This window comes from Pseudophryne corroboree, chromosome 8 (assembly GCF_028390025.1).
Source record: "Pseudophryne corroboree isolate aPseCor3 chromosome 8, aPseCor3.hap2, whole genome shotgun sequence".
Lineage (NCBI taxonomy): Eukaryota > Metazoa > Chordata > Amphibia > Anura > Myobatrachidae > Pseudophryne > Pseudophryne corroboree.
In genome coordinates, this window is record NC_086451.1 from 415,419,344 (window position 1) to 415,445,156 (window position 25,813).

The window sequence follows — 25,813 nt, forward strand, 5'->3', positions numbered from 1 at the left end:
TTACCACCTTGCAACCGCTGTGTCTAAGGGGAGTAGAATGCAGCATGTACCTCTCCTCCCATCATTCCAGTCTCCCTCTGGCATGCGTGTATCACAATCAGGCACCGGTTTGTGATGCAATCAGAGCTCGTGGATCGGCAGCCAATCAGGAGCTGCCGCTGTTGGACCACAAGCTCTGATTGGCTCACGAACCGGAGCCTGATTTGAGATACATGCCACCTCCGGAGACCGGAATGAGGGCAGGAGAGGCGTGCACTGCGCTCTCCTCTCTTCGGACACAGTAACAACAGAGCTGGCACTAAGGCAGCAGCGGTGAGTTGCACTGCTGGGAGCATATGTGTATCTGGCACTGTGTGGGCATATGTGTATCTGGCACTGTGGGGGGGGTATATGTGTATCTGCACTGTGGGAGCATATTTTTATCTGGCACTGTGGATGCATATCTTGCACTGTGGAGTCATATGTGTATCTGGCACTATGGGGGCATATTTTTATCTGGCACTGTGGGTGCATATCTGGCACCGTGGTGGCATATGTGTATCTGGCACTGTGGGGGCATAGTTGTATCTGGCACTGTGGGGGCATATTTGTATCTGGCACTGTGGGGGCATATTTGTATCTGGCACTGTAGGGACATATGTATATCTGGCACTGCACTACTGGAGGCATATGTGTATCTAGCACTATTGGGGGCATATGTGTATCTGGCACTGGACTATTGAGGTCATATGTGTATCTGGCACTATTGAGGGTATATGTTAATCTGGCACTATTGGGGGCATATGTGTATCTGGCACTATTGGAGGCATATGTGTATCTGGCACTGCTCTATTGGGGGCATATGTGTATCTGGCACTATTAGGGTCATATGTGTATCACGCCTCCATTTTCGTTGGACACGCCCCACGTGGCATGTGGACACACCCATTTTTTGTGCGCGCCTTTGGTGCGTGCGCACAGTACCACTAAGAAATGGTTTCTACTTGCACCACTGGTTGGGAGACACATAAATTAGGACACATCAATCCAGTGAGGCTCAAGATACACAGTTCCAACATTTCTTTAGATTGGTTTTAATGTCCTAGTATATACATTTCTGATTTCCACTTTTAGTTTCAGGTGTGAATTAACCACGGATTACAGCTCACAGTAAGTAAAGACAATTCAATGGTATCCTAGGTTATAGTCCATCTCTTTACTAGAACTTGTAATTTTCAGTAAATTCCAACAGTACATCAATGCTGTTGCCTAAACACTGACCCGTTACTGTTTATGAACAATCACATTCCTTATACTCCTGTGTATCCTCCACGGGATGCGGTTATGTGGTTACATTACCGATGCCGGGTTCCCAAACGCTTAATAGCACGCCGGTCGGTATGCCGACCAACAGGGACTATTCCCACTCGTGGGTGTCCAAGACACCCATAGAGTGGGAATAGAGCCTGTGGTGAGAGCAGCGAGCCACTGAGTCCTCTGCGTCGACAATCTAAACATCTGGATCCCGGCGTCGATATGGTGAACCCAACCCTCCTCCACTGTGTCAGACGTCTCTCCTGAATTCCCACTAGTCCTCACTCTCTCTGGAAATAGTCATCCCCAAGGGTGTAGCTACCATAAGTGCAGGGAATGCAGCTGTAATGTGGCCCAGAGGTGAGATGAGAGGGGCCACCTTCCCTGTCACAGTTACATGTGTTATATACAAGGGTGCATTCCTCCCAACTGTCCCGATTTTTGCGTGACAGTCCCTTTTTTTGGGACTGTCCCACCCGCGGGTCAGAGTGTCCCACAGTGGGGGAGGGGGGCAGTTGGGAGGCTCCTGTCACGCACAGCGTCTATTCACAGGTGACAGAGGGAGAGAGGACATACCAGCAGCTCACAGAGCGCTGGGCATGCCCCCTCAGTGACTAAAACTGGGGGCGTGGCTCGCAATCGCGACACTCCCATGAAGCCACATACACTTTCACATATACCACCCCCCTTTTCTGAGCGCGGGCGCGACTTCTCCGAACAATTGTCCCGACCACCGTTTCTTAAATGTTGGGAGGTATGAGGGTGTAGCTACCATAAGTGCAGGGAGTGCAGCTGTTATGGGTCTCAGAGCTAAGAGGGGCCACCTTCCCTGTCACAGTACAATGCAGAGAGAACAATACAGCAGGGTATCATTACAGCTTTAAAGGCAAAGATGAGAAGGGCTCCATCTGTACATGTGTTACATATAAGGGCATACAGTAGCTACAAAAAGTGCAGGGAGTGCAGCTGCTAATGGGCCTGGAGCTGAGAGGGGCCACCTTCCCTGCCACAGTTACATGTGTTATATATAAGGGTGTAGCTACCATAAGTGCAGGGAGTGCAGCTGCTATGCAGCTGAGAGGGTCTACCTTCCTTGTTGTCACAGTTACATGTGCTATTGCCCGGCTTCCATGACTCTCACCTTACAAGCACAAAGCACATCTGCAGGCCCTGCACCTCCACTTCGATTGGATACACAGCTCCTGGCGGCAAACACCTACACCTCCAGAGCTCACCTGTTATTAGCCATTGCCTGCATCAGCGGACCTTATGACTGGTTTGTGAGTGGTGAGCCCGGGTGCAAATATATGCTTTGGGCCCCCTACTGTGCTCCAACCGGAGTTTATGATATGTCACACAGTTGTGTGCCACGTGACTGCCAAACAGTATAGAGAGCATCCCTGTGCCTGCACAACAGTACAGAGAGCAATCACCTGAACGCCAATGAGATATATTTTCTGTAGGCAAATAAAGGTTGTTATAGCCAGGGCTGCCATCACAAATTGTGGGGCCCGGGACTGACAAAATAGGAAGCCCCCCCCCCCCCCCCCAAAAAAAAAAAAAGTTAAATAAAAATAAGTATATATTCCAAAAAATTAAAAAATGTAATTTCTATGCAGACACAAAGCCATCCACTCAAGTCTGTGTATTCAAGGTAGGAATATTCATTTATTTTAGTTGAGATTTTTAAATTCGCCATCAGACACCTCATTATTATTATTATTATTATTATTATCCTTTATTTATATGGCGCCACAAGGGTTCCGCAGCGCCCAGTTACAGAGTACATATGCACATAATCAAAACAGGAAAACAGTGACTTACAGTTGAAGACAATATAGGACAAGTACAGGGTAACTAAGCAAAACTACACCAGTAAACGACATAGAGATAAGTATCAAGGTGGCCAAAACTGTGGGATCTGGGCAGTTGAGGATTATTAAAGTAAGAAAAGGATAAGCACATGAGGGAAGAGGGCGCTACTCGTGAGAGCTTACATTCTAAGGGGAGGATTGGACAGACATGGGTGACACAGATGGGGTACATACAGAGCGTGGAACAGAGGGTTAGGATGAGATTTGGCTGGGTTTGGTAAAGAAGTGGGTCATAAGACCCCGTTTGAAGTTTTGTAGAGAGGTGGAGACCTTAAGAGCTCACCTCATTTTTCTTTATATATATATATATATATATATATGCCCCCAGTGCCAGATACAGAAATGCCCCCACAGTGCATGCCAGATATGCCCCCAGTGCCAGATACATGTATGCCCCCAGTGCCAGATATGTCCCCAGTGCTAGATACAGAAATGCCCCACAGTGCCTGCCAGATATGCCCTCAGTGCCAGATACAGAAATGCCCCCACTGTGCGTGCCAGATATGCCCCCAGTGCCAGATATGCCCCCAGTGCCAGATATGCCCCCAGTGCGATACAGAAATGCCCCCACAGTGCCTGCCAGATATGCCCCCAGTGCCAGATACATATATGCCCCCAGTGCCAGATATGCCCCCAGTGCCAGATACAGAAATGCCCCCACTGTGCCTGCCAGATATGCCCCCAGTGCCAGATACAGAAATGCCCCCACTGTGCCAGACAGATATGCCCCCAGTGCCAGATATGCCCCCAGTGCCAGATATGCCCCCACTGTGCCTGCCAGATATGCCCCCAGTGCCAGATACAGAAATGCCCCCACTGTGCCAGCCAGATATGCCCCCAGTGCCAGATACAGAAATGCCCCCACTGTGCCTGCCAGATATGCCCCCAGTGCCAGATATGCCCCCAGTGCCAGATATGCCCCTAGTGCCAGATATGACCCCAGTGACAGATATATCCCACTCCCCAGTGCCAGATATGCCCCCAGATCCCAGTACCAGGTACACATGTCCTCACAGCCCCGGGCCCCCGTCTCACAAAACACACAGTCACAGACAGAGACATACATACTTACCTACAAATCCGTCCTCTCTGCTCTCTCTCAGTCTCTCCCACACTGTCTGCTGCTGCCGGCCTCCTCCTGTCCCTAGCTCCGCGGCTCCTCTTCACCTGACGCGGCGTGACGTCATGACATCACGCTGCGTCGCATCAGAATAAAAGAAACTTTATTAAGCCGAACAGCAAGCAGCAGCTGTGATCGGCGGCGGGCGGCGGGATATGAAGGGGAAGCAGCCGCGCCGCGGTCAGTGTCACCCTCGGGAATAGCCACGGCTGTCTGTGCACAGGGCACCCCCTTGATGGCGGCCCTGGTCATAGCCAGCGAAGTTGAGAAGGTAACAATATAAAATTCTGATATTAGAGAGAAATTACTATGAAGAAGGAGTCTAGAGCTGTAACCCCAAGCTGCAGCCCTGCAGTCTACAGACATACTGTACAGGAACCATCGGACACACAGAGCTGATCACCGGAGCCCGGTCCCTGCACAGCTTTCTCTGCCAGGGAGCAGAGTAAGCTGGGCAAAGGCTGCAGATCGCAGTGCTGCCCTGTGATTTCACCAGCCTGAGCTGGTGTTATTATCACTGGGCACACTGCAGTGTTCTTTTAGTTTTATTTTTATTTTTTTAGTAAATTTGGCTACATCGCATTACCCATTATAAGTATGGGAAATGCGATGTGGGTTATTTAAAAAATTACAATTAAAGGGTTTGGAGCAGTTTTTCATGAAAACTGCTCCAAATGACCTTTAATACATTGAAGTGATACTAAAATAATGTGAAAACAAAACACCCTTTTTCCACACTATTTTAGTAAAAATAATGTTAATAAATATGCCTCAAAATCTCTTTGTAAAAAATATTTGCAGTTTTTCCTTTAGGGAGTAACACAAAATGATGCTTGGGCTATTAACTCATGAGCAAGCCATGTAAAGCTGCCCATGGGAGAAGCAGCTGGTCCTGAGATCTCTGCCTGCAGCCCTGTGACTTGCTGATTGTCATAGCGAGGGAAATACTTACAGGAAACTGCAGGCGTTTGAATTGAAAAGGAAAATTGTTGGGGATAAGAGGTATGTGTGGCATAAACACAGTCTCACCTACACCAAATTCAGGGGGCAATTCAGACCTGATCGTAGCAACGAATTTGTTAGCTGTCGGGCAAAACCATGGGGCTAATTCAGACCGGATCGCCACAGTGCGCATGTGCATGCCAGAGATGCTATCGGCATCTCAGGCCAGCGATCGCCTCTGTCTGAATGACAGGCAGAGGCGTTCACTGGGCTGGAGGGGGCGGGCCGCCGTTTTGGGGGCGCGGTCCGGGCATCGCAGGCGTGCCCGGACCATGCGGGGGATGGGGGGAGGGGAGGACCGCGGTGGCTGCTGCACTGCAGGGGGTCAGATGTAACGTGCAGAGAGAGTTAGATTTGGGTGGGGTGTGTTCAAACTGAAATCTAAATATCTAAATTGCAGTGTAAAAATAAAGCAGCCTGTATTTACCCTGCACGGGAACAATATAACCCACCCAAATCTAACTCTCTCTGCACATGTTATATCTGCCCCACCTGCAGTGCACATGGTTTTGCCCAGCTGCTAACAAATTTGCTGCTACGATCAGGTCTGAATTACCCCCTCAGTTAAAATCTGTGCCTCAATTAGGTTCCTCTGCAGAGCCGTCACTTTAAGGGGGTCATTCCGAGTTGATCGCTCGCTAGCTAGTTTTAGCAGCCGTGCAAACGCTATGCCGCCGCCCACATGGGAGTATATTTTAGCTTAGCGGAAGTGCGAACGCATGTGCAGCCGAGCTCTGCAAAAACAGTTTGTGCAGTTTCTGAGTAGCTCTGAACCTACTCAGCGCTTGCGATCACTTCAGCCTATTCATGTCCGGATTTGACGTCATACACCCGCCCAGCCACGCCTGCGTTTTTTCAGACACGCCTGCATTATTGCAAGCACTCCCTGAAAACACCCAGAAACGCCCCCTTCCTGTCAATCTTCTAGCGGCCACCAGTGCGAAGAAAAACTTCGCTAGAACCTGAGCACTACCACAAAGGGCTTTGTACCCGTACGTTGCGCGTGCGCATTGCGGGGCATACGCATGCGCAGAAATGCAGTTTTTTCACCTGATCGCTGTGCTGCGAAAATCGTCCGCGAGCGATCAACTCGGAATGAGCCCTAAGTCCGTTACCGTTGCAGCATGATCGGAACACCAACTTTCAGTGCGCTGAGTGTCAAGTGTCTGTTTTTCCTTTATTACTCCTCTTCCTGATGTCACATAGAGATCATACATACCTCATTTTTTTAGTTCATAAACAGTCCCTAGAGGTATATTTCTAAAAAAAAAAAAAAAAAAAGCTATGTACAGACACAACCCTTTCAGTTTTATTATATGTATAGATATACAACCCAAAAATAATGTTTTCAATATTTGTTGATTATCGCGTATTCGCTGTATGGTCAGCTATCAGCGCCGTGTATCACAGCCATGTGCAGCGCAATCAGCGACCTCCCTGGCGTATCTGCTAGTTGACACAGGGGTCTGGGGGTCACTGATTGCGCTGCCCGTGGCTTTGATGCACAGCGCTGATCCCCGCCGGTGATGTTACTGTTCCTGCAAACTCCTGGGAATATGAAGAAGAATTTACAGGTACAGTTAGAGGCTTCAGTTATCCTGCTCCCCATTGCTAGTTTTGGACTGCGCAGCAGCCCGACAGTTACAAGCGCCACTGGGGGGGTATCTATTGTCACACAACTCTACTCTACTCATGATTAAGCAGCTTCAGTTCTGATTCTGAGTCGGACACTATTCCAGTATTCACACAGACAGCCAATGTTTGTTCATCTATGCATGCCTCCCGATTTTGCTCAGAGTCTCAGTACAGATTTGGACGCGTGGTATGGCATTCCTTTACGGTGACTGGGAGGTAACTGGGTTGGCAGACGGTACTGCAGTGTCTATATAAGCTGCGAGTGGGTATCTCATTCTTTGCACGCTCGGACCAATGGATGTACACCAGGGAAGGGTATAAAGATGCAGATGTGACTGTAGCAAAAGAAGCAGCCGCGTCTGTGTACGGCGCAGAATGAGGACAGTTGTCTGTGTGGTTCTCACTAAACTCTCCTGAACTTTGTCTCATCTCTGGACTGAACCTTGTGGCGTCACCTCTCATCACACACCTTCCAGAGAGCCCGTGTGTGAAGACGGGGGTGAGATTTACATGTATCAATGCTTCCATGCTTGGAGAGAGATAGAGTGGAGATAAATAAAGTCCTAACCAATCAGCCCCTAACTGCCATTGTACTGTGTTCAAAAAATGACAGGTAGGAGCTGATTGGTTGCTACTTTATCTCTCTCCAAGCTTTTATAAATCTTCCCCACAGTGTTTGAATTATGTAGAAAGTTCCCAGGACTGGATTTTCTTCCCCATAATGACATTATTATGTATTAGTTGGACAAAAGTGACTTAGTTATCTGCACTGACATGTATGTTGTTTCTCCTACTCCCTCTCCCTTGATGTGTACTAGAGCATACAATGGATCTGAGAAGGCTGTGCAGGTAATCCTCTCCTGCAATGTATAATAGCACAATGCAAGCTCACGGCTCTGAGCTTTTCTCTCATTCGTTGTTTGAGATGATTGAACTCATTCAGCCCAGGATTAGTTGTTATCCTGCATGGGGCCGTAGTTCCACAACTGACACCTACAGTATATAGGGGGTAATTCCAAGTTGATCGCAGCAGGAATTTAGTTAGCAATTGGGCAAAACCATGGGGGGTCATTCCGAGTTGTTAGCTCGCAAGCTGCTTTTAGCAGCTTTGCACACGCTAAGCCGCCGCCTACTGGGAGTGAATCTTAGCTTATCAAAATTGCGAACGAAAGATTAGCAGAATTGCGAATAGACACTTCTTAGCAGTTTCTGAGTAGCTCCAGACTTACTCGGCATCTGCGATCAGTTCAGTCAATTTCGTTCCTGGTTAGACGTCACAAACACGCCCAGCGTTCGCCCAGACACTCCTCCGTTTCTCCAGCCACTCCCGCGTTTTTCCCAGAAACGGTAGCGTTTTTTCGCACACACCCATAAAACGGCCAGTTCCCGCCCAGAAACACCCACTTCCTGTCAATCACATTACGATCACCAGAACGAAGAAAAAACCTTGTAATGCCGTGAGTAAAATACCTAACTGCATAGCAAATTTACTTGGCGCAGTCGCACTGCGGACATTGCGCATGCGCATTAGCGACTAATCGCTCCGTTGCGAGAAAAAAATAACGAGCGAACAACTCGGAATGACCCCCCATGTGCACTGCAGGGGAGGCAGATTTAACATGTGCAGAGAGAGTTAGATTTGGGTGGGGTGTGTTCAATCTGCAATCTAATTTGCAGTGTAAAAATAAAGCAGCCAGTATTTACCCTGCACAGAAATAAAATAACCCACCCAAACCTAACTCTCTCTGCACATGTTAAATCTGCCTCCCCTGTAGTGCACATGGGCCCTCATTCCGAGTTGTTCGCTCGGTATTTTTCATCGCATCGCAGTGAGAATTCTCTTAGTGCGCATGCGTAATGTTCGCACTGCGCATGCGTCAAGTAACTTTACTAAGAAGAAAGTAATTTTACTCACGGCTTTTTCGTCGCTCCGGAGAACGCATTGTGATTGACAGGAAATGGGTGTTACTGGGCGGATGTACGGCGTTTTAGGGGCGTGTGGCAGGAAACGCTACCGTTTCCGGAAAAAACGCAGGCGTGTCTGGAGAAACGGTGGGAGTGCTTGGGCGAACGCTGGGTGTGTTTATGACGTCAGCCGGGACCGAAAAGCACTGAATTGATCGCACAGGCAGAGTAAGTCTGGAGTTACTCAGAAACTGCTAACTCGGTTTTGATCGCAATATTGCGAATACATCGGTCGCACATTTAAGATGTTTAGATTCACTCCCAGTAGGCGGCGGCTTAGCGTGTGTAACTCTGCTATAATCGCCTTGCGAGCGAACAACTCGGAATGAGGGCCATGGTTTTGCCCAATTGCTAACTAAATTCCTGCTGCGATCAACTTGGAATTACCCCCATAGTGCATCTAGTTCTCTTTTCTTTATATGCATACTACATACTGTATGATGTCTAAATGGAGGCTTATTCTAATCATCTCACTTTTCACTACACAGGAAGATCATATGTCATGGAGAAAGGAGGATACCTTTATGACTTGCTCCACTTTCCCCTGAGCTAATTGCCACTCAGATTCCTCTACTGCCTTCTTCTCTTCCATGTAACACACAGCACCTGTTTCTTCACATGAGTGCTCCACTACATCCCAACCTTAATGCATCTCACCTCCACAGCTCAGCCTGTCTGTTCCTCTTCTGATCAGTCCTCTACTGATCACCTTAGAGCTGCTCCTCCATACTGCTCCTCCATATCCAAAACTGATCATTCCTCTACATCACCTCAGAACTGCTCCTCCATATCCCAAACAGATCATTCCTCTACATCACCTCAGAGCTGCTTCTCCATATCCCAAACTGATCATTTCTCTATATCACCTCAGAGCTGCTCCACTTATCCAAACTGATCTTTGCTCTGTATCACCTCAGAACTGCTCCTCCATTATCCCAAACTGGCCATTACTCCACATAACCTCTGAACTGCTCCTCCATTATCCCAAATTCATAATTTCTATATATCATCTCAGAACTACTTTTCTATATCCCAAACTGATGATTTCTCTACATTGCCTCGGAACTTATCCTCCATGTCCCAAAGTAGCTGCAGCTCTAGATCACCACTTAACTGCTCTTCCATATCCCAAACGGATTTATCACCTGTAGACTGTTCCTATATATCCCAAATTGAGCATTCCTCTATATCATCTCTGAACTGCTCCTCATTTCGGTCTCCTTGCTCCTCTGTATCACCTTTAGATTGTTCCTCCATATCACAATCAGACTACTCCTTGATATCACTTGTAAACTGCTCGTCCAAATCTCAAACTAATCACTCTTTTACATCACCTCAGAACTGTTCCTCCATACCCCAAGCTAATCAGTCCTTTACTTCATATCAGAAACACTCCACCAAATCCCAAACTAACTGCTTTGCGTTACCAACTCAGGACTGTACCCACCACAATTTCTCTTTATCCCCTCAGAATGGCCCCTCCATTCTTCAGCTTCAGTGCTCTACATCTGCTCTTTGCTCTTCCTCTGTAGGTCAGTCTAACTACCACTCTGCACCAACCACTACATTCTCAATTGATTGCTCATCTACATCCCCATCTAACAAGTCCATGCTATCTCTGCATGGCTGTTCCCCTATATCACCACCCAACTACTCAACTAGTCATCTGAACCAGCACGTTACACCTGCTCCAAAATGCCCCACTACATGCCAATTTGAACATTCCCCCTTTTCCCTTCCTAACAGTTCCTATTTCCAAGCATGTGACCTGCAGGCTGGCTGCTCACCAGACATATCCATACCACACATTGATTCTCATTTCCAGTGTTCCTCTATGGGCCAAAATAATAAAAATTATTCTTCCACTGAATATTCATCTCTCCTCCCTTCTGAATTGAACAGTGTCCCACCTGGTGACCTCTACTGTGCACCCCAACCCTGCCACGCTGAGAGCTCATACACTTCCCAAGCTCAGGACAAGTCACATTTTACTCCTTCAGGAATATCCCCACCATGCTCCCCTCATTTTGCATCTACTAAACCTCCTCATACGGCTTCCCTTGATCCACCAATCAACTTTACTCCCACTAACAGTGACAATCCCTCACAAATCATTGCCACTGCCTATTCCTGCGACATAACACACATTTGTAGTAACTTCTCTTCTTCCAATAACATGCATTCTAACACTGTCACTCTAGATTCCACTAAAGGCCTTCAGTCTCAAGGCTCTATTGAGGTTAATGGTGTCTCCTACTGTGCTGATCCATCTCTTGCCACTTTCCACTCATATCTCAGCGAACATCATTCCTCTCCGCTGTCTACCAAACTCTGCACCTGTCCGTCTGTCTGCAACTGCCCCCTTGCTGAGTCCATTCACCCCTCACCAACTAGCACAGTTCTAGGTCCTACCACATGTTCTGCTTTCCCACTGTCTGCCTGTCTTACTTCTCCAGACCATACTGTGTCCGCTCACTCACTTGTAAATGCCCCTGAAACCAGCTCTTGCTGCCACTATGCCTTCATTTCTGGAGCATCCTCAGAGTGTGTTTCACCTCCTGAAGAACAGAATGAGGCGAAGAAATGTGAAATCTGCAAAGCTTCAGTGGAGAATAAAGTCCGGTGAGTATCACATCAGTTTTATTATCTGTCTGGTGGAACTTTGTTGAGAAAAACTATGCACGGGTATAATAATCTATCAAATAAAAGTCCATCAAAACATTATTAATGGCTACAGAATCCCTGTTTTTTAGCTAGCATTAACATTAACCAAAAGAATGAAATAAAAATACATACTTCAGTTAACCTTTACAGTCAACTATAAATTACAATTAGATACTAGAATTAGTCCAAGAACGTTAGCTATTCATATATCCTAATTAGGTTCTTTTTTAGAAGTATGCTGACGTGACGAGGGCTGGGGGTATGCTGACGCAGGCTGGGGGTATGCTGATGGGGGCTGTGGGTATGCTGATGGGGGCTGGGAGTATGCTGTTGAGGGCTAGGAATATGCTGACAGGGCTGGGAGTATGCTGACATGGGGGGGTGGGGGGTGGGCTGCTGGTCAGGACAAAAGCATCACCTTTGCACCCACAGTGCTCACCATATACATGCTGTTATATACAGTGTTGTTTTTTTCTCTGAAAGGACCCAACAGAAGTTTTTAATTCTCTTGCATTATCTCTTTATAAGTTTATATAGGATTGTTTTCCATCCTTAACCACCCTCTTCTTATGCCTTGTAGATGCCTTCCAATTACTTCTCATCCCTTCACAATAGCTTTGTACATCCAACATCTACCTACCTCTCATTTTACGTCTCACTAGATTTTTTTCTTTTAATTGTTACACTTTCTCTATTTTTCCACATAGTTTGGAACAGGACAGACAACTGTGTGAACTGTTCCTCAATTCCCTTTCACGGTTTGAGGACTGGCTACAGGCTGCCCAAATAACCGCGTCTCTCCGTAACCCATTCCAGACCCTTCATAAAGAATCTAAGCTGGCCCTGAGAAAATATGAGGTAATAAGACAACATTTTAGCCTTCCGTCATTAGATCTACATTATAACCCTTTTCTAACCATTCTTCCCTCCATCTTTTCCCATCCTGCTGGTGAAATATAGGTTCTCCTGGGGGAGATGCAGGAGAAGCTGTTGGACCTGGAGTCTCTGAATACACAGTACTGGCGACTTACACAGACTCGTCACCAGACCTTGCTTCCCAGTGTCCTCCGGAGTAGGATGCAGGAGGTGAACATGTTCTGGTACCATCTGCAAAGGGAGACAGAGGCTGTTCACAAGACTTTGAAGGTAGCTCACCAGTTCCATTTAGGATTAAGGAAGAAACAAAAAATGATATACATATGTGGAGAAAATGTAATGAGACTTACTCGTCTACTTATAGTCTAGGGTCCAGCAGAGAGAAAAGTTTGATACTGACCAGGAGGATATGAAGCTCTGCCTGACTGAGATGGACCTAGAACTATCCAGTGTAGAGTACATCTATGGAGGCAACTCAACTGAGAAAATACAACAACTAAAGGTGCAAAGGTTTAAATAAGGCTCTAATTATTTAGTTACCTTGTTTAGTTAATTAATGATGTTTGTTTAATAATATGGCTAATTAAGTCATTCCTGTTCATTCATTCATTCATTCATTCATTCCCTGTATGATGCAGTTATTCATCACTCCTCATATAATGGTTCCAGAGTTAATCTCATAGAATTTCCTTTAAGCCAAGGGTAAAAACAAATTTGGAGTATGCACTAATTATTGTAGACAGCTACTTAAGGCCCAAATTTATCAAGTCTTGGAGAGTGATAAATTGCACGGTGACAAAATACCAACCAATCAGCTCCTGTCATTATTCAAACCCAGCCTGTAACATGGCAGTTGGGAGCTGGTTGGTTGGTACTTTATCAACGTGCAATTTTTCACTCTCCAAGGCTTGATACATCTGGGCCTAGGTATTAGCACTACAATATTACCATATCCCTATATAGCACTGTGTCCTCATGTACTATGCATCAATAACCTTTACGATCAAGACGCCAGGCGTGAAGAGACGCTCTGAGACAAGTAGCGTACCATTCTTTTCTTTAGAGGTTGCATCTTATACGCATGGCAGAATCAGCAAAAAGCCGCTTACTAGAGACACTGGGCTGCAACATTAACCGCACAGGAATTGGTTTTATACACGTACAAAGTTGTAGATAAGGTACTGGGTACCTTGGTGTGAGAAAAAGCAGCGACTGCTGCATCAGAGCCCATCTTACACAGATTCAGTGTCGGCCGAGCACAGATGTATTAGTGTCGCACATCAGATTGATCAGTGTCCGCTAGCAATGTAGTTTTCTCGCTACCAGTTGTATTATTTATGCAAACAAGACGCACATTTTGAGCAAGAAAGACGCTTGGAGCAGCCGATTTGCCCCGGACATACCGCACCCAGAGGGAGTATTTGATACTGAAGACACAGTGTATGAGGACACATCTGTATTCACTATATATTTTAATCATAATAACCTCATCATAATGTACTAGTAATAACACCTAGCATTTGCCAGGATTAATACTACCATTCTAATACTGTTGACGGTTCATTGATAGGCCTTCCAGGAGGATGTGTGGAGCAACATGAAGCGAGTGGAGTGTCTCCTAGAACGAGGAGACCTGCTGATAGACAACAGTGACCCCCGAGATGCTGAGACCCTGGAGGAGGAGATGACGGAGCTGGGCTCATACTGCCAGGAGATATTCATTCGTCTCTCCCGCTTACAGAAACGCCTTGTGAGCACCAGACTGGTATGTATGCATCCTGTAGTTCTCCTTAGGTACAGTAATGGGATATGGAGTTTGGGACACGTGGCGTGAGTGATGCAGGCCACACTGCTCAGGACACCATAAACTGTAATTACTGCTGAGGAAACCACAATAGAACAGGTCATGTAATTAAAGTGCTCACACATTGACCATTTAAAATATATTCAGTTAAATTACATAATTTTATTATTTTGGATTTAGGGTTTTTCATTATTCTGCCGCCATATAGTCTGTTCTCTCCAACTGTCTTTACTGTACGTTCTTTAAGCAATTGTAGTAGGCTATATTTTTGTTAATGGCCATATGAATGACCTCAATCGTTATATTTTCCTTGAAGGTCTTCGAGGATGACTTTCTCAATAGTAGCTTTGAACATGCGTCCTCTGGATCTTCAGATGTCTTCCTAGACCTGGACAATGACCAGGGACAAGCTGCAAGTGCAATTGGTGTTCCTGCTGCCAATGTAGCATTGGCTGCTGACCTGGAATGGGACCCATTAGGTGATGTTGGAAGATCTAGTTCTCACGACGGACAAGAGTCCTTCTACACAGCCACTTCAGGTGCGTGAGGGTTTGTCTGTCTCATGTTCCTATCATCTTCCATCTTCCACACCTGGTCATTGTGAAGATACCTGGTTCCAAATCACTCAGGCATGGTGGTAGATGAAAAACCAAGAGTAGTTTATTGAACAAAATGGGCTATAAACAGCTCAGCACACCTCTGTAACCCAATTCCACACGGCAACTCCCACCACAAACTCCTGACAGAACATTACTTCTTAGTCTTGGAGCAGAGAATCTCTCCTCCAGCTCTCTGGTTAGCTCTACTTATACCCCCAGAAGCTTCATATTGCAGGGGTGTGTGTGACTTCTTTGTCTTAGGATTTTACAGCATTGGAATACAATACATATTCTTATCAAGGTGATTACATCAGCCAGAGAGCCACCATGTCTGGTCACAGTTGGACAATAGGGAGTAAACAAAAATGGACAATGGTACCTTATATGACTCTCCCTCTGAGTGTCCACTGTGGTGTAAAGGGTAACAGCTAACATAACACAACTGCATATATTAACAATAATAAGATTGATTTAAACACAATATTGGGTGAACAGCAATGGACATGTTATGGAGAATGAACAAACAGACCAATTGAATGTATACGGATATGTGTATAAAAAGAACATATTTGACATGGGAAATGAGGCATAGCTATATTAATTGTCACAGATCTCTCATTTCCTCACAGTCATATCTATCCTTTATCCACTTTTCCCCCAACAGCCCCCTGGAATGTTTTACAGAGGAGTGATGGATCCCAGAGCAGTTTTAGCTCCGATTTTGGGGTCACTTCTTCAAAACTCAGAAGCCAAGAGGTCCAAGAACCCCCAACAGATGTCCTAACCAGTCGCACTGCGCCTTGGGACACTTGCAACTTAATGGCGACCCAAAAACAGACGCTCACTCACAGGCAGAGTGATACATCAGTAAATGTACATTGGTTTCTTCTCATGTCTTACTGTCTGTGTGCCTTGGAGTGCCAGTCATTGCTTATCAGTGACTGTGTCTTTGTGGCACTATTTGTCTGTCATCCATTATAATTCTGCTGTAGCCAGTTGCCTTCCAAGTCAAACTGGGACATTTCTGCATTGTCATGGGTAGAGTCATTCCAGTAGCCATGTTGTTCCATCTAACAGAATATAATTGTGAATGGTGGACATGAAAGATAAAGGTGTTTGATGCAGAGTTGAGTGTCTGTTCGGAGATGGAGCTTACGTACTTTCACACAACGCATGGTCTGTAACATTGCCTACACATCTACGGCTCATATGCATCTCGGTTCCATAGGACCAGATTTATCAAGCCTTGAAGAGTGATAAGTTGCACGGTGATAAAGTACAAACCAATCAGATGTTAACTGTCATTTTTCAAACACAGGGGCAGATTTATTAAGCCTGGAGAAGTGATAAAGTGGGAGGTGATAAAGCACCAGCCAGTCAGCTCCTAACTGTCATTTTTCAAACCCAGCCTGTAACATGACATTTAGGAGCTGATTGGCTGGTGCTTTATCACCTCCCACTTTATCACTTCTCCAGGCTTAATAAATATGCCCCACAGCCTGTAACATGGCAGTTAGGAGCTGGCTGACTGGTACATTATCACCGTGCAAATTATCACGTGCCAGTTCCACAAGAGATGTAGATCAGCTGTTTTCCAAACTAAAGGGGGGTACACACGGAGCGATGATCACTTAATTTCTAAGCAATCTGACTAGATTGCTTAGAAATTAAGAACACATCACTCCGTGTGTATGGGTGCCGGCGACAGCGATGCGCATTTCTCCGGGAGAAATTCTCCCGTGTGTAACCCCCTTAATGGGCAACATAGATACTGTTGTTTTTTAAATGCATTTGTACATGGATTCAGATGAAAGCCACGGGGTCAGTGTTACCGTGCACATTGTGTCTTTACCTGCCTTACGTCGTATTGTTGTTGTGTTGCTCATAACCTTAGTGCTACTTCGCTTTTTTTGTTTTTGATGCATTGGCATGGCCACAGTAATTACTAGTCAAAATGCATATCAGACGCATGTGATATCTGTTTTAACTAGCGTATTTACTGTACATGGAAAAAATAAAAATAAAACACATTATTCAAGCCTTGGAGAGTGATAAATGGCACAGTGGTAGGTTACCAACCAATCAGCTCCTAACTGTCATTTTTCAAACACAGCCTGTAACATGGCAGTTAGGAGCTGGCTGGTACTTTATCGCTGTAAACATAATCACTCCCCAAGGCTTGATAAATCTGGACCTAAGTTTTACTCTTTGTATAATGCTCACAAAATCAGAAAAGTAGCAAAGTACTGGCCGCAATTTACTCTGGAACCTAGAGTTCCAAAAAGGTTCCATGCCCAGTGTGCCAGAGTGTTCCAAGTCCAGTGTGCTATAGGGTTCCATGCTCAGTGTGCCAGAGGGTTCCATGCCCAGTGTGCCAGAGTGTTCCAAGTCCAGTGTGCTATAGGGTTCCATGCTCAGTGTGCCAGAGGGTTCCATGCCCAGTGTGCCAGAGTGTTCCAAGTCCAGTGTGCCATAGGGTTCCATGCTCAGTGTGCCAGAGGGTTCCATGCCCAGTGTGCCAGAGGGTTCCATGCCCAGTGTGCCAGAGGGTTCCATGCCCAGTGTACCAGAGTGTTCCATGCCCAGTGTGCCATAGGGTTCCATGCCCAGTGTGCCAGAGGGTTCCATGCCCGATGTGCCAGAGGGTTCCATATGTCTCTCTATGGTGCATGCCAGTTACCGTGTCTGTACATGTGTTTATAACATTGTGTGTCTCTCTCTGTCTATCACTGCCTAGCTCTCTCCTATCTCCTTTATTTCCCCATTCTGTCAATATGTGTGTGCCTGTGTTTGGGTCTCAGCCTAGAGTTTTCTCCTGGAGGCTTTGTGTTGTCACTCTGTGTTCCTGCCTGCTAGCTGTATAATGAGGGATCTCATCCCCTTGTAGGCTCTGTACAACCCCTTGGCTGGAATGAAGTCAGGACAAGGAGAAGACGCCATCTGTTGTCCTGGTGAGTGTCCTGCACTTTCACAACAAGCATAAAATACACAGAATGTATATATCCTACAGTATGTTGTTGAGCAATGATAGATCAGGTTGGTGCTACAGACCGTGTAGAACCATAGACTGGTATCGCTTCTGTTTCATTTGAAGTGTTCAGTTGATGCCTTGATACACTGTTATGTTTTGTTTTAGTTACCGTCCCTATAGAAGAGCCAGATTCGGGATTCAGGATGGATGATCCCCTCTCTACACCCGGGCATTGCTGGCATAACCCTGATGTGGTGGCACCAGTGGCTTCTGATGCACAGGTGATTGGTAGCCAGTCACACCATACCAGCCCTGGGCATAGGAGACGGCAGGGTAAGAAGAAGCGGCTGGCTCTGACACAGGTAAATTACACGTTCACAGAAGTAACTGAGACAGTGCCCCCTACATAACATACGTGACAAATATTACCTTCAAATTTGAGCAGCTAACAGTGTTTAAGTCATAATGATGGGAAAAAAAGAGGGTGAGTGGAATATAGGCAACTCCTTGGTCATTCAGGTGAGGGAGGAGTTCATGTCTTCTAGACTCTCATGAAGAAAATACCCATACTTCTAGGCACCTCTAAAGTTAAACCAGCAAGTCATCACGGCGTAATCTGGTTTCACACTAGTTTGTTGATTGGAAACATGTTTTGGTGTATAATTTTGTAATATTAGGAAGGGTATCAATGATGCTCTCCCGAACTAAAGAGAAGTTTGGGACATTTTGTTCCTAATGCATGTAGGCTTCCAGCCAGCCTGTTGTGAAGTCGGTAAGGGCAGAGAAGATACACGATCCTGTGTTATAGAGCTAGCTTTAGCAAATGTCATTGGTTTTCTAGCACTAGCATAAGTCAAGGTTCTAATGTTGACTAAACTTCACCATGCCCAGTGTGAGAAAGGGTATGAGGAGGCTAGACCTTACTGACACTCACAATGTTCACCTATCTCCAACCTTCTGCCAGACTGGCCATGAAGACATCTACAAGGGATAGTGGGGGTCATTCCGAGTTGATCGCTCGCTAGCAGTTTTTGGCAGCCGTGCAAACGCTATGCCGCCGCCGCAGCCCACTGGGAGTGTATGTTAGCTTAGCAGAAGTGCGAACGGTTGTATCGCAGAGCGCCTGCAAATTTTTTTTTGTGTAGTTTCAGAGTAGCTCAAAATCTACTCAGCGCTTGCGATCACTTCTTCAGACTATTCAGTTCCGGATTTGACGTCACACACCCGCCCAGTGTTCGCCCAGCCACGACTGCGTTTTTCCAGGCACGCCTGCGTTTTTTTGAACACTCCTTGAAAACGGTCAGTTGCCACCCAGAAACGCCCACTTCATGTCAATCACTCTGCGTCAACCAGTGCGACTGAAATGCTTTGCTAGACCCTGTGCAAAACTGCATCGTTCTTTGTGCCCGTACGTAGCGCGTGCACATTGCGCCGCATACGGATGTGCGGAACTGCCATTTTTTAGCCTGATCGCTGCGCTGCAAACAAATGCAGCTAGCGATCAACTCGGAATGACCCCCAGTATTTCTCCTTTATGCAACTAATACGTAGCAAAGATGGGTTAGACTTATTTTAGGCATAAATAGTTGCTCTAATATAAGGTTAGTATATGTGTCTTGATTTATAAGCTGGTCCATTATTATCATTATATAGAGACAAATGGCCACCTGGTTATATAGCTGATCTAGATAGATATGATGTTTAGAAATTGTATTCTAAACGTATTTTTAAAGAAGGAAACACAGGGCCTAATTCAGTAAGGATGGCTATTGAGGGTGAAATAGTGGTGGTCTCAAAAACTGCTCTAATGCTAAAAATCGCATGTAAAGAGCCGCCTAGAAAGGGAAAAGACACCCACCGATGCATTCACAAATTTGCGTATGCAGTCGCATAACTGTGATGCATACTCAGAAATTGAACACCATCGACAGTTGCGGTTGACCCATGCAATTGCAGGTGCCATGTTTTTCATTGCAGCGATTGCAGGTGCACGCCCCCAAAACGGTCATGGCATGCCTGCGTTTTTCCATCCACATCGTACAAACGCAATGTTACCTCCCACAAACGGTCACTTCCTGTCAATCACTTCGCCGTCGCATTCACTTGCGCCTAGGATTGCAGAGCGTTCACACTTTGGTCTTCGCACAATGCATTCGCAGTGCATGTGCAGCCTGCTGATAATTGTTCAGTGTGTGCGTTCTCACATTTGCTAATGATAGTGAATTAGGCCCACTATCCATTAACATGGCTTGGAAAAGCATATTTGTGCTCTCAGTGAATTACTACGCTGCTTCCACAGGATAGCTGTCTCCCATTGAAATCATTTATGAAGGGCACGGGATGCGTAATGCAAACTGCTTTCCTATTGCACCGCATAGTCTGCTCAGCGCACATCAAGGTTAGGACCTTCTCACCGCTCTCAGCATACGCCACCTCCAACTAGAAGTGCAAACGTCATATGAGAGTCCACCTTCCCACTACAAGGCCACCCCTATCATTACATTTAGCTTTTATTACCAGTTATTTATATAGCGCACAAACATTCTGCAGTGCTTTACAGAGAGCATGTATAGCCATTCATATCAGTCCCTGCCCCAGTTGAGCTCACAATCTATATTCCCAACCACATGTACATGCACACGCATTCACGCTAGGGTTAATTTTGTTGGGAGCTAATTAACCTACCAGTATATTTTTGGATTGTGGGAGGAAACCGGAGCACTCGGAGGAAACCCACACAAGCACGGGGAGCATATACAAACTCCACACAGTAATGGTCATGATAGGAATGAAACCCATGACCTGAGTGCTGAGAGGCAGTAATGCTAACCATTACACCATGCGTATTGCTTTCTGCAAACATACTGCACAGTCTGGCCTCCTTTTAGGTGCGTATTTATCACAAACACATTTTGCTGCAGTTGTGAAATGAAAAGTACATCCAAATTCGCAATGCAGTAATGAAAATTACAGCATGCATTTACTAACATGGGGGCATCAGGACAGAGCTTCCCAAAAAGTCCTGTAACGGCGAATACCTAGAAGGAAAGTGATAGCTACCATTATCATTTTGCATCCAGGATCGGACTTGGCAAGCATGCTGCAAATGTGCTGCCTTCGGCCTGGGCAACCGTCAGTGTGGGCTGATGGAGAGGAACCCGGAAAGCTACATGTGAGAGTGTGGGGACCTCAGGGCTGCCTCTGTTACATGTGCATTGTTCTGTGTTTTAAAACTTATCTTATTAACATTGGTAAAATAAACCTAGAAATGCACAAGGAACATGTAAGATGCATCACATTAAGAATATAGGTTGAGCCCCAATTTCCACCAGCTCACAGCTAGTATAAAATATGCCAAAAAATGCACCTTCTCCCCCTTTTATCTCTGCAAGATGAAACTTGCACTGCCCTACAAAACTAGATGCACACCTGCCCCTACCCTGCACCCAACGAGGATCCTCATATTGCCTAACTCCTCCCATTCCAGAGCAAACTGCTGTTTATTTCACTAACTCCTCCCACTCTGGTGCAAACTGCTCTATATTTCACTAACTCCTCCCATTCCAGAGCAAACTGCTGTTTATTTCACTAACTCCTTCCACTCCAGAGCAAACAGCTGTTTATTCCAGTAACTCCTCCCACTCGAATGCAAACTGCTCTATAGTCCACTAACTCCTCCCACTCCTGAGCAAACTGCTCTATATTCCACTAACTTCTCCCACCCCAGTGCAAACTTCTCTATATTCCACTAACTCCTCCCACTCTGGTGCAAACTACTGCTTCTCTACAAATGCCATTATCCTGCTCGCTTTTGCGGTAATCTAGCAGTGTCAGCATATTTTAATGCATGTGACATCACCAACATGGATTTGGTGCAGTGCATTGACTGTTTTTCCTATGTAAATGACTTGTGCTGCATCAGTCCAGTCACTCCAGTGGTGGTGTCCTGTGCTGCCATAAGTCCAGTGGTGCTGCTGTATAAGTCCAGTCTAGTGGTGCTGTCTTGTGCTGCATCAGTCCAGTGGTGGTGTCCTGTGCTGCCATAAGTCCAGTGGTGGTATCCTGTGCTGCCATAAGTCCAGTGGTGCTGCTGTATAAGTCCAGTCCAGTGGTGCTGCCATATAAGTCCAGTCCAGTGGTGCTGCCGTATATGTCCAGTCCAGCGGTGCTTCCGTATAAGTCCAGCAGTACTGCCGTATAAGTCCAGGGGTACTGCCATATAAGTCCAGGGGTACTGCCATATAAGTCCAGGGGTACTGCCATATAACTTCAGCGGGTCTGCCGTATAAGACCATTGGTGCTGTCCTGTGCTGTATATTATTTACTCCAAATAAAGGGGTTATTAATATTTAATCCAAATAATTTTAACAGGGTTTGCCCTGTGTGGTGTAGGGGTACGCTCTCCTGTGCTACATATTATTATAATAACTACAAATAAAAGGGTTATCATCCAAATCATTTTTACAGGCTTTGTCGTGTGTGTGTGGTTTAGGGGTACGCTCTCCTGTGCTACATATTATTATAATAACTACAAATAAAAGGGTTATTGTTATCCAAATCATTTTTACAGGCTTTGTCGTGTGTGTGTGGTTTAGGGGTACGCTCTCCTGTGCTGCATATTATTATAATAACTCCACATAAAAGGGTTATTATCCAAATAATTTTTACAGGGTTTGCCCTGTGTGGTGTAGGGGTACGCTCTCCTGTGCCGCATATTGTTATATAACTCCAGAACAATAATGGAGGACAAAAATTTGGAGGATAACATAGGGAAAGATCAAGAACCACTTCCTCCTAGTGCTGAAGCTGCTGCCACTAGTTATGACATAGACCATGAAATGCCATCAACATCGTCTGCCAAGGCCGATGCCCAATGTCATAGCAGAGGTATGTAAAATCCAAAAAGCCAAAGTTCAGTAAAATGACCCAAAAAAAGAAATTTAAATAGTCTGAGGAGAAACGTAAACTTGCCAATATGCCCTTTAGGACACGGAGTGGCAAGGAACGGCTAAGGCCCAGGCCTATGTTCATGACTAGAGTTTCAGCAACACATGAGGATGGAAGCCCTCATCCTCCCGCTAGAAAAATGAAAATAGTTAAGCTGGCAAAAGCACAGCAAAGAACTGTGCGTTCTAAGATGGTATCACAAATCCCCAAGGAGAGTCCAAGGGTGTCGGTGGTTGCGATTCCTGACCTTCCCAACACTGGACAGGAAGAGTTGGCTTCTTCCACCATTTGCATACCCTCTGCAAGTGCTGGAAGGAGCACCCACAGTCCAGTTCCTGATATTCATATTGAAGATGTCACTGTTGAAGTATACCAGGATGAGGATATGGGTGTTGCTAGCGCTGAGGAGGAAGTTGACGAGGAGGATTCTGATGGTGATGTGGTTTGTTTAAATCAGGCACCGGGGGAGACAGTTGTTGTCCGTGGGATGAATAAGCACATTGTCATGCCTGGGCAAAATACCAAAAAAAAACACCTCTTCGGTGTGGAATTATTTCTCCACAAATCCGGACAACAGGTGTCAAGCCATCTGTTGCCTTTGTCAATCCATAACAAGTAGGGGTAAGGACGTTAACCACCTTGGAACATCCTCCCTTATATGTCACCTGCAGCGCATTCATCATAAGTCATTGTCAAGTTCAGAAACTTTGGGTAATAGCGTAAGCAGTCCACTGACACCTAAATGATGTGGTTTTGTTTGTTTGAATATTATTTCTCTGTGAGGATGAGGATGTAAACAGTGAAGGGGGGGGGGGTTATATGAGGATGAGGACGAAATCCTGCAACTGTAGAGCCAGTTTGTGCAAGGAGAGATTAATTGCTTTTTTTTGGTGGGCGCCCAAACAAGCCAGTCATTTCAGCCATAGTTGTGTCACTGATATGATTGGTTTGTTAAAGTGTGCATGTCCTGTTTATACAACATAAGGGTAGATGGGAGGGCCCAAGGACAATTCCATCTTTGCATTATGTGCTCTTTGGGGCCTAGTTTTTAAAAGTGCCATCCTGTCTGACACTGCAGTGCCACTCCTAGATGGGCCAGGTGTTTGTGCCGCACACTTGTGTCGCTTAGCTTAGTCATCCAGCCACCTTGGTGCAACCTTTTGGCCTAAAAACAATATTGTGAGGTGTGAGGTGTTCAGAATAGACTGGAAATGAATGTTATTGAGGTTAATAATGCAGTAGGATCAAAATTACCCCCAAATTCTGTGATTTTAGCTGTTTTTATGGGGTTTTTTAAATCACCCAGATCCAAAACCAAAACCTGAAAGGGTGGTATTGGCAAAACCAATCCAGATCCAAAACACAAGCGGGGATCCAGATCCAAAACCAAAACACATCTCTACTTACAGTATGCCTGTTCTTTTGTTGCAGAGTGTGAAAAGAAAGCTCCAGCCTGCAAAGCAAGAAGTCTCAATTCTCATGGAGAACGGGTAAAGATCTCCCTTTACTGTTATCTACAGTAATGAAAACGAGTTGCCGGATGTTTCATTAGATCAACATAAATTAAGACGTGTGTGTGTGTGGGGGGGGTTATAGGATAAGGCACCAGGGTGATGGTTAGGGATTTGGGTTAGGAGGGAATTACTTACAAAAGCCCGGCAGTCCCTCAGATGTCTAACCTGGAAGCAACACTGGAACCGCTGGGAGAAGGTAAGAGACCTCAAGACCACTAGAAACAGCTTGTTGACAATTCATCATTGTCGACACGTCATCCGTGTAGACAAGATAAATGTTGACACCCTGCATGTAGACAGTTCGGCCATGTCGACCTTAATGACTGTTGACAAATCATACCACACCCGACAACTACACCCCAGAACTTTCCTTGTCCTTCTCTTTTATGGCTCTAAAGCTGCTTGACCATGTGTGTGTGTGTGTGTGTGTGTGTGTGTGTGTGTGTGTGTGTGTGTGTGTGTGTGTGTGTGTGTGTGTGTGTGTGTGGTGGGGGTGTGGGGGTTATAGGATAAGGCACCAGGGTGATGGTTAGGGATTTGGGTTAGGAGGGAATTACTTACAAAAGCCCGGCAGTCCCTCAGATGTCTAACCTGGAAGCAACACTGGAACCGCTGGGAGAAGGTAAGAGACCTCAAGACCACTAGAAACAGCTTGTTGACAATTCATCATTGTCGACACGTCATCCGTGTAGACAAGATAAATGTTGACACCCTGCATGTAGACAGTTCGGCCATGTCGACCTTAATGACTGTTGACAAATCATACCACACCCGACAACCACACCCCAGAACTTTCCTTGTCCTTCTCTTTTATGGCTCTAAAGCTGCTTGACCATGTGGCTGTGACTCAGGGGAAATGTAAAGAAAACAATTTCCACTAAAGTATTACCTGGGGTTGCACCCTCTGTGGTATTGCCCAGTTTACAGACAGCCAAGGAAACCATCCAGACTCCAGGTTCCCTCACAAAGTCACACCTGAGACAAAATATGGAAAAGACATACAGAACAACACTGCATTGTTTACCATGAAACACAGCCGGCGAGGAAAGTCGTTGGTATGTGGGCCCGATTCATGTTTGTAAGTAAAACAAAAAAGCAAGCAACTGGGCAAAACCATGTTGCACTGCAGGTGGGGCAGATGTAACGTGCAGAGCGATTTAGATTTGGGTGGGGTATGTTCAAACTGAAATCTAAATTGCAGTGTAAAAATAAAGCTAACATTTGTGGGCTACACGCAAAAGCATGTAGAAAAAATATAACCCACCCACACCTATATCTCTCTGCACATGTTACATCAGCCCCACCTGTAGTGCAACATGGTTTTGCCCAGTTGCTTGCTTTTTTGCTTTACTTACAAACATTAATCAGGCCCTATGTCCGCCCAGGGCTCCTTCCTATCAAGAAAAAAAAAACAGTCGCTTGTGACCCAATGCTTTTATGTACATAACAGATAAAGTGATGTCAGGGGAGATTAATCAAACATTCTAAAGAGGACAAGTGGGTGTGTTGCCCATATCAGACAATCAGATTTTAGCTTCAATTTTATAGA

At 45.7% G+C, this 25,813-nt stretch overlaps 1 protein-coding gene across 5 annotated transcripts in view; it reads left to right on the forward strand.

Annotated features, from left to right (window-relative positions):
• The window catches only part of LOC134949379 (uncharacterized), a 76,446-nt gene that overhangs the window by 48,912 nt on the left and 1,721 nt on the right, over positions 1-25,813 (forward strand). For 4 of the 5 annotated variants that reach the window (XM_063937921.1, XM_063937920.1, XM_063937918.1 and 1 more), the window contains 10 exons: positions 9,378-11,511; positions 12,261-12,411; positions 12,514-12,699; positions 12,794-12,931; positions 14,000-14,194; positions 14,550-14,772; positions 15,497-15,705; positions 17,720-17,783; positions 17,969-18,165; positions 24,182-24,240. In XM_063937921.1, coding sequence (XP_063793991.1) covers positions 9,965-11,511; positions 12,261-12,411; positions 12,514-12,699; positions 12,794-12,931; positions 14,000-14,194; positions 14,550-14,772; positions 15,497-15,705; positions 17,720-17,783; positions 17,969-18,165; positions 24,182-24,240 — 2,969 coding nt within the window. In that variant the 5' untranslated portion in view covers positions 9,378-9,964. Of the gene's footprint in view, positions 1-5,109; positions 5,290-9,377; positions 11,512-12,260; positions 12,412-12,513; positions 12,700-12,793; positions 12,932-13,999; positions 14,195-14,549; positions 14,773-15,496; positions 15,706-17,719; positions 17,784-17,968; positions 18,166-24,181; positions 24,241-25,813 lie in introns of those variants that run through there. The other variant, XM_063937922.1, reaches the window with a different exon arrangement.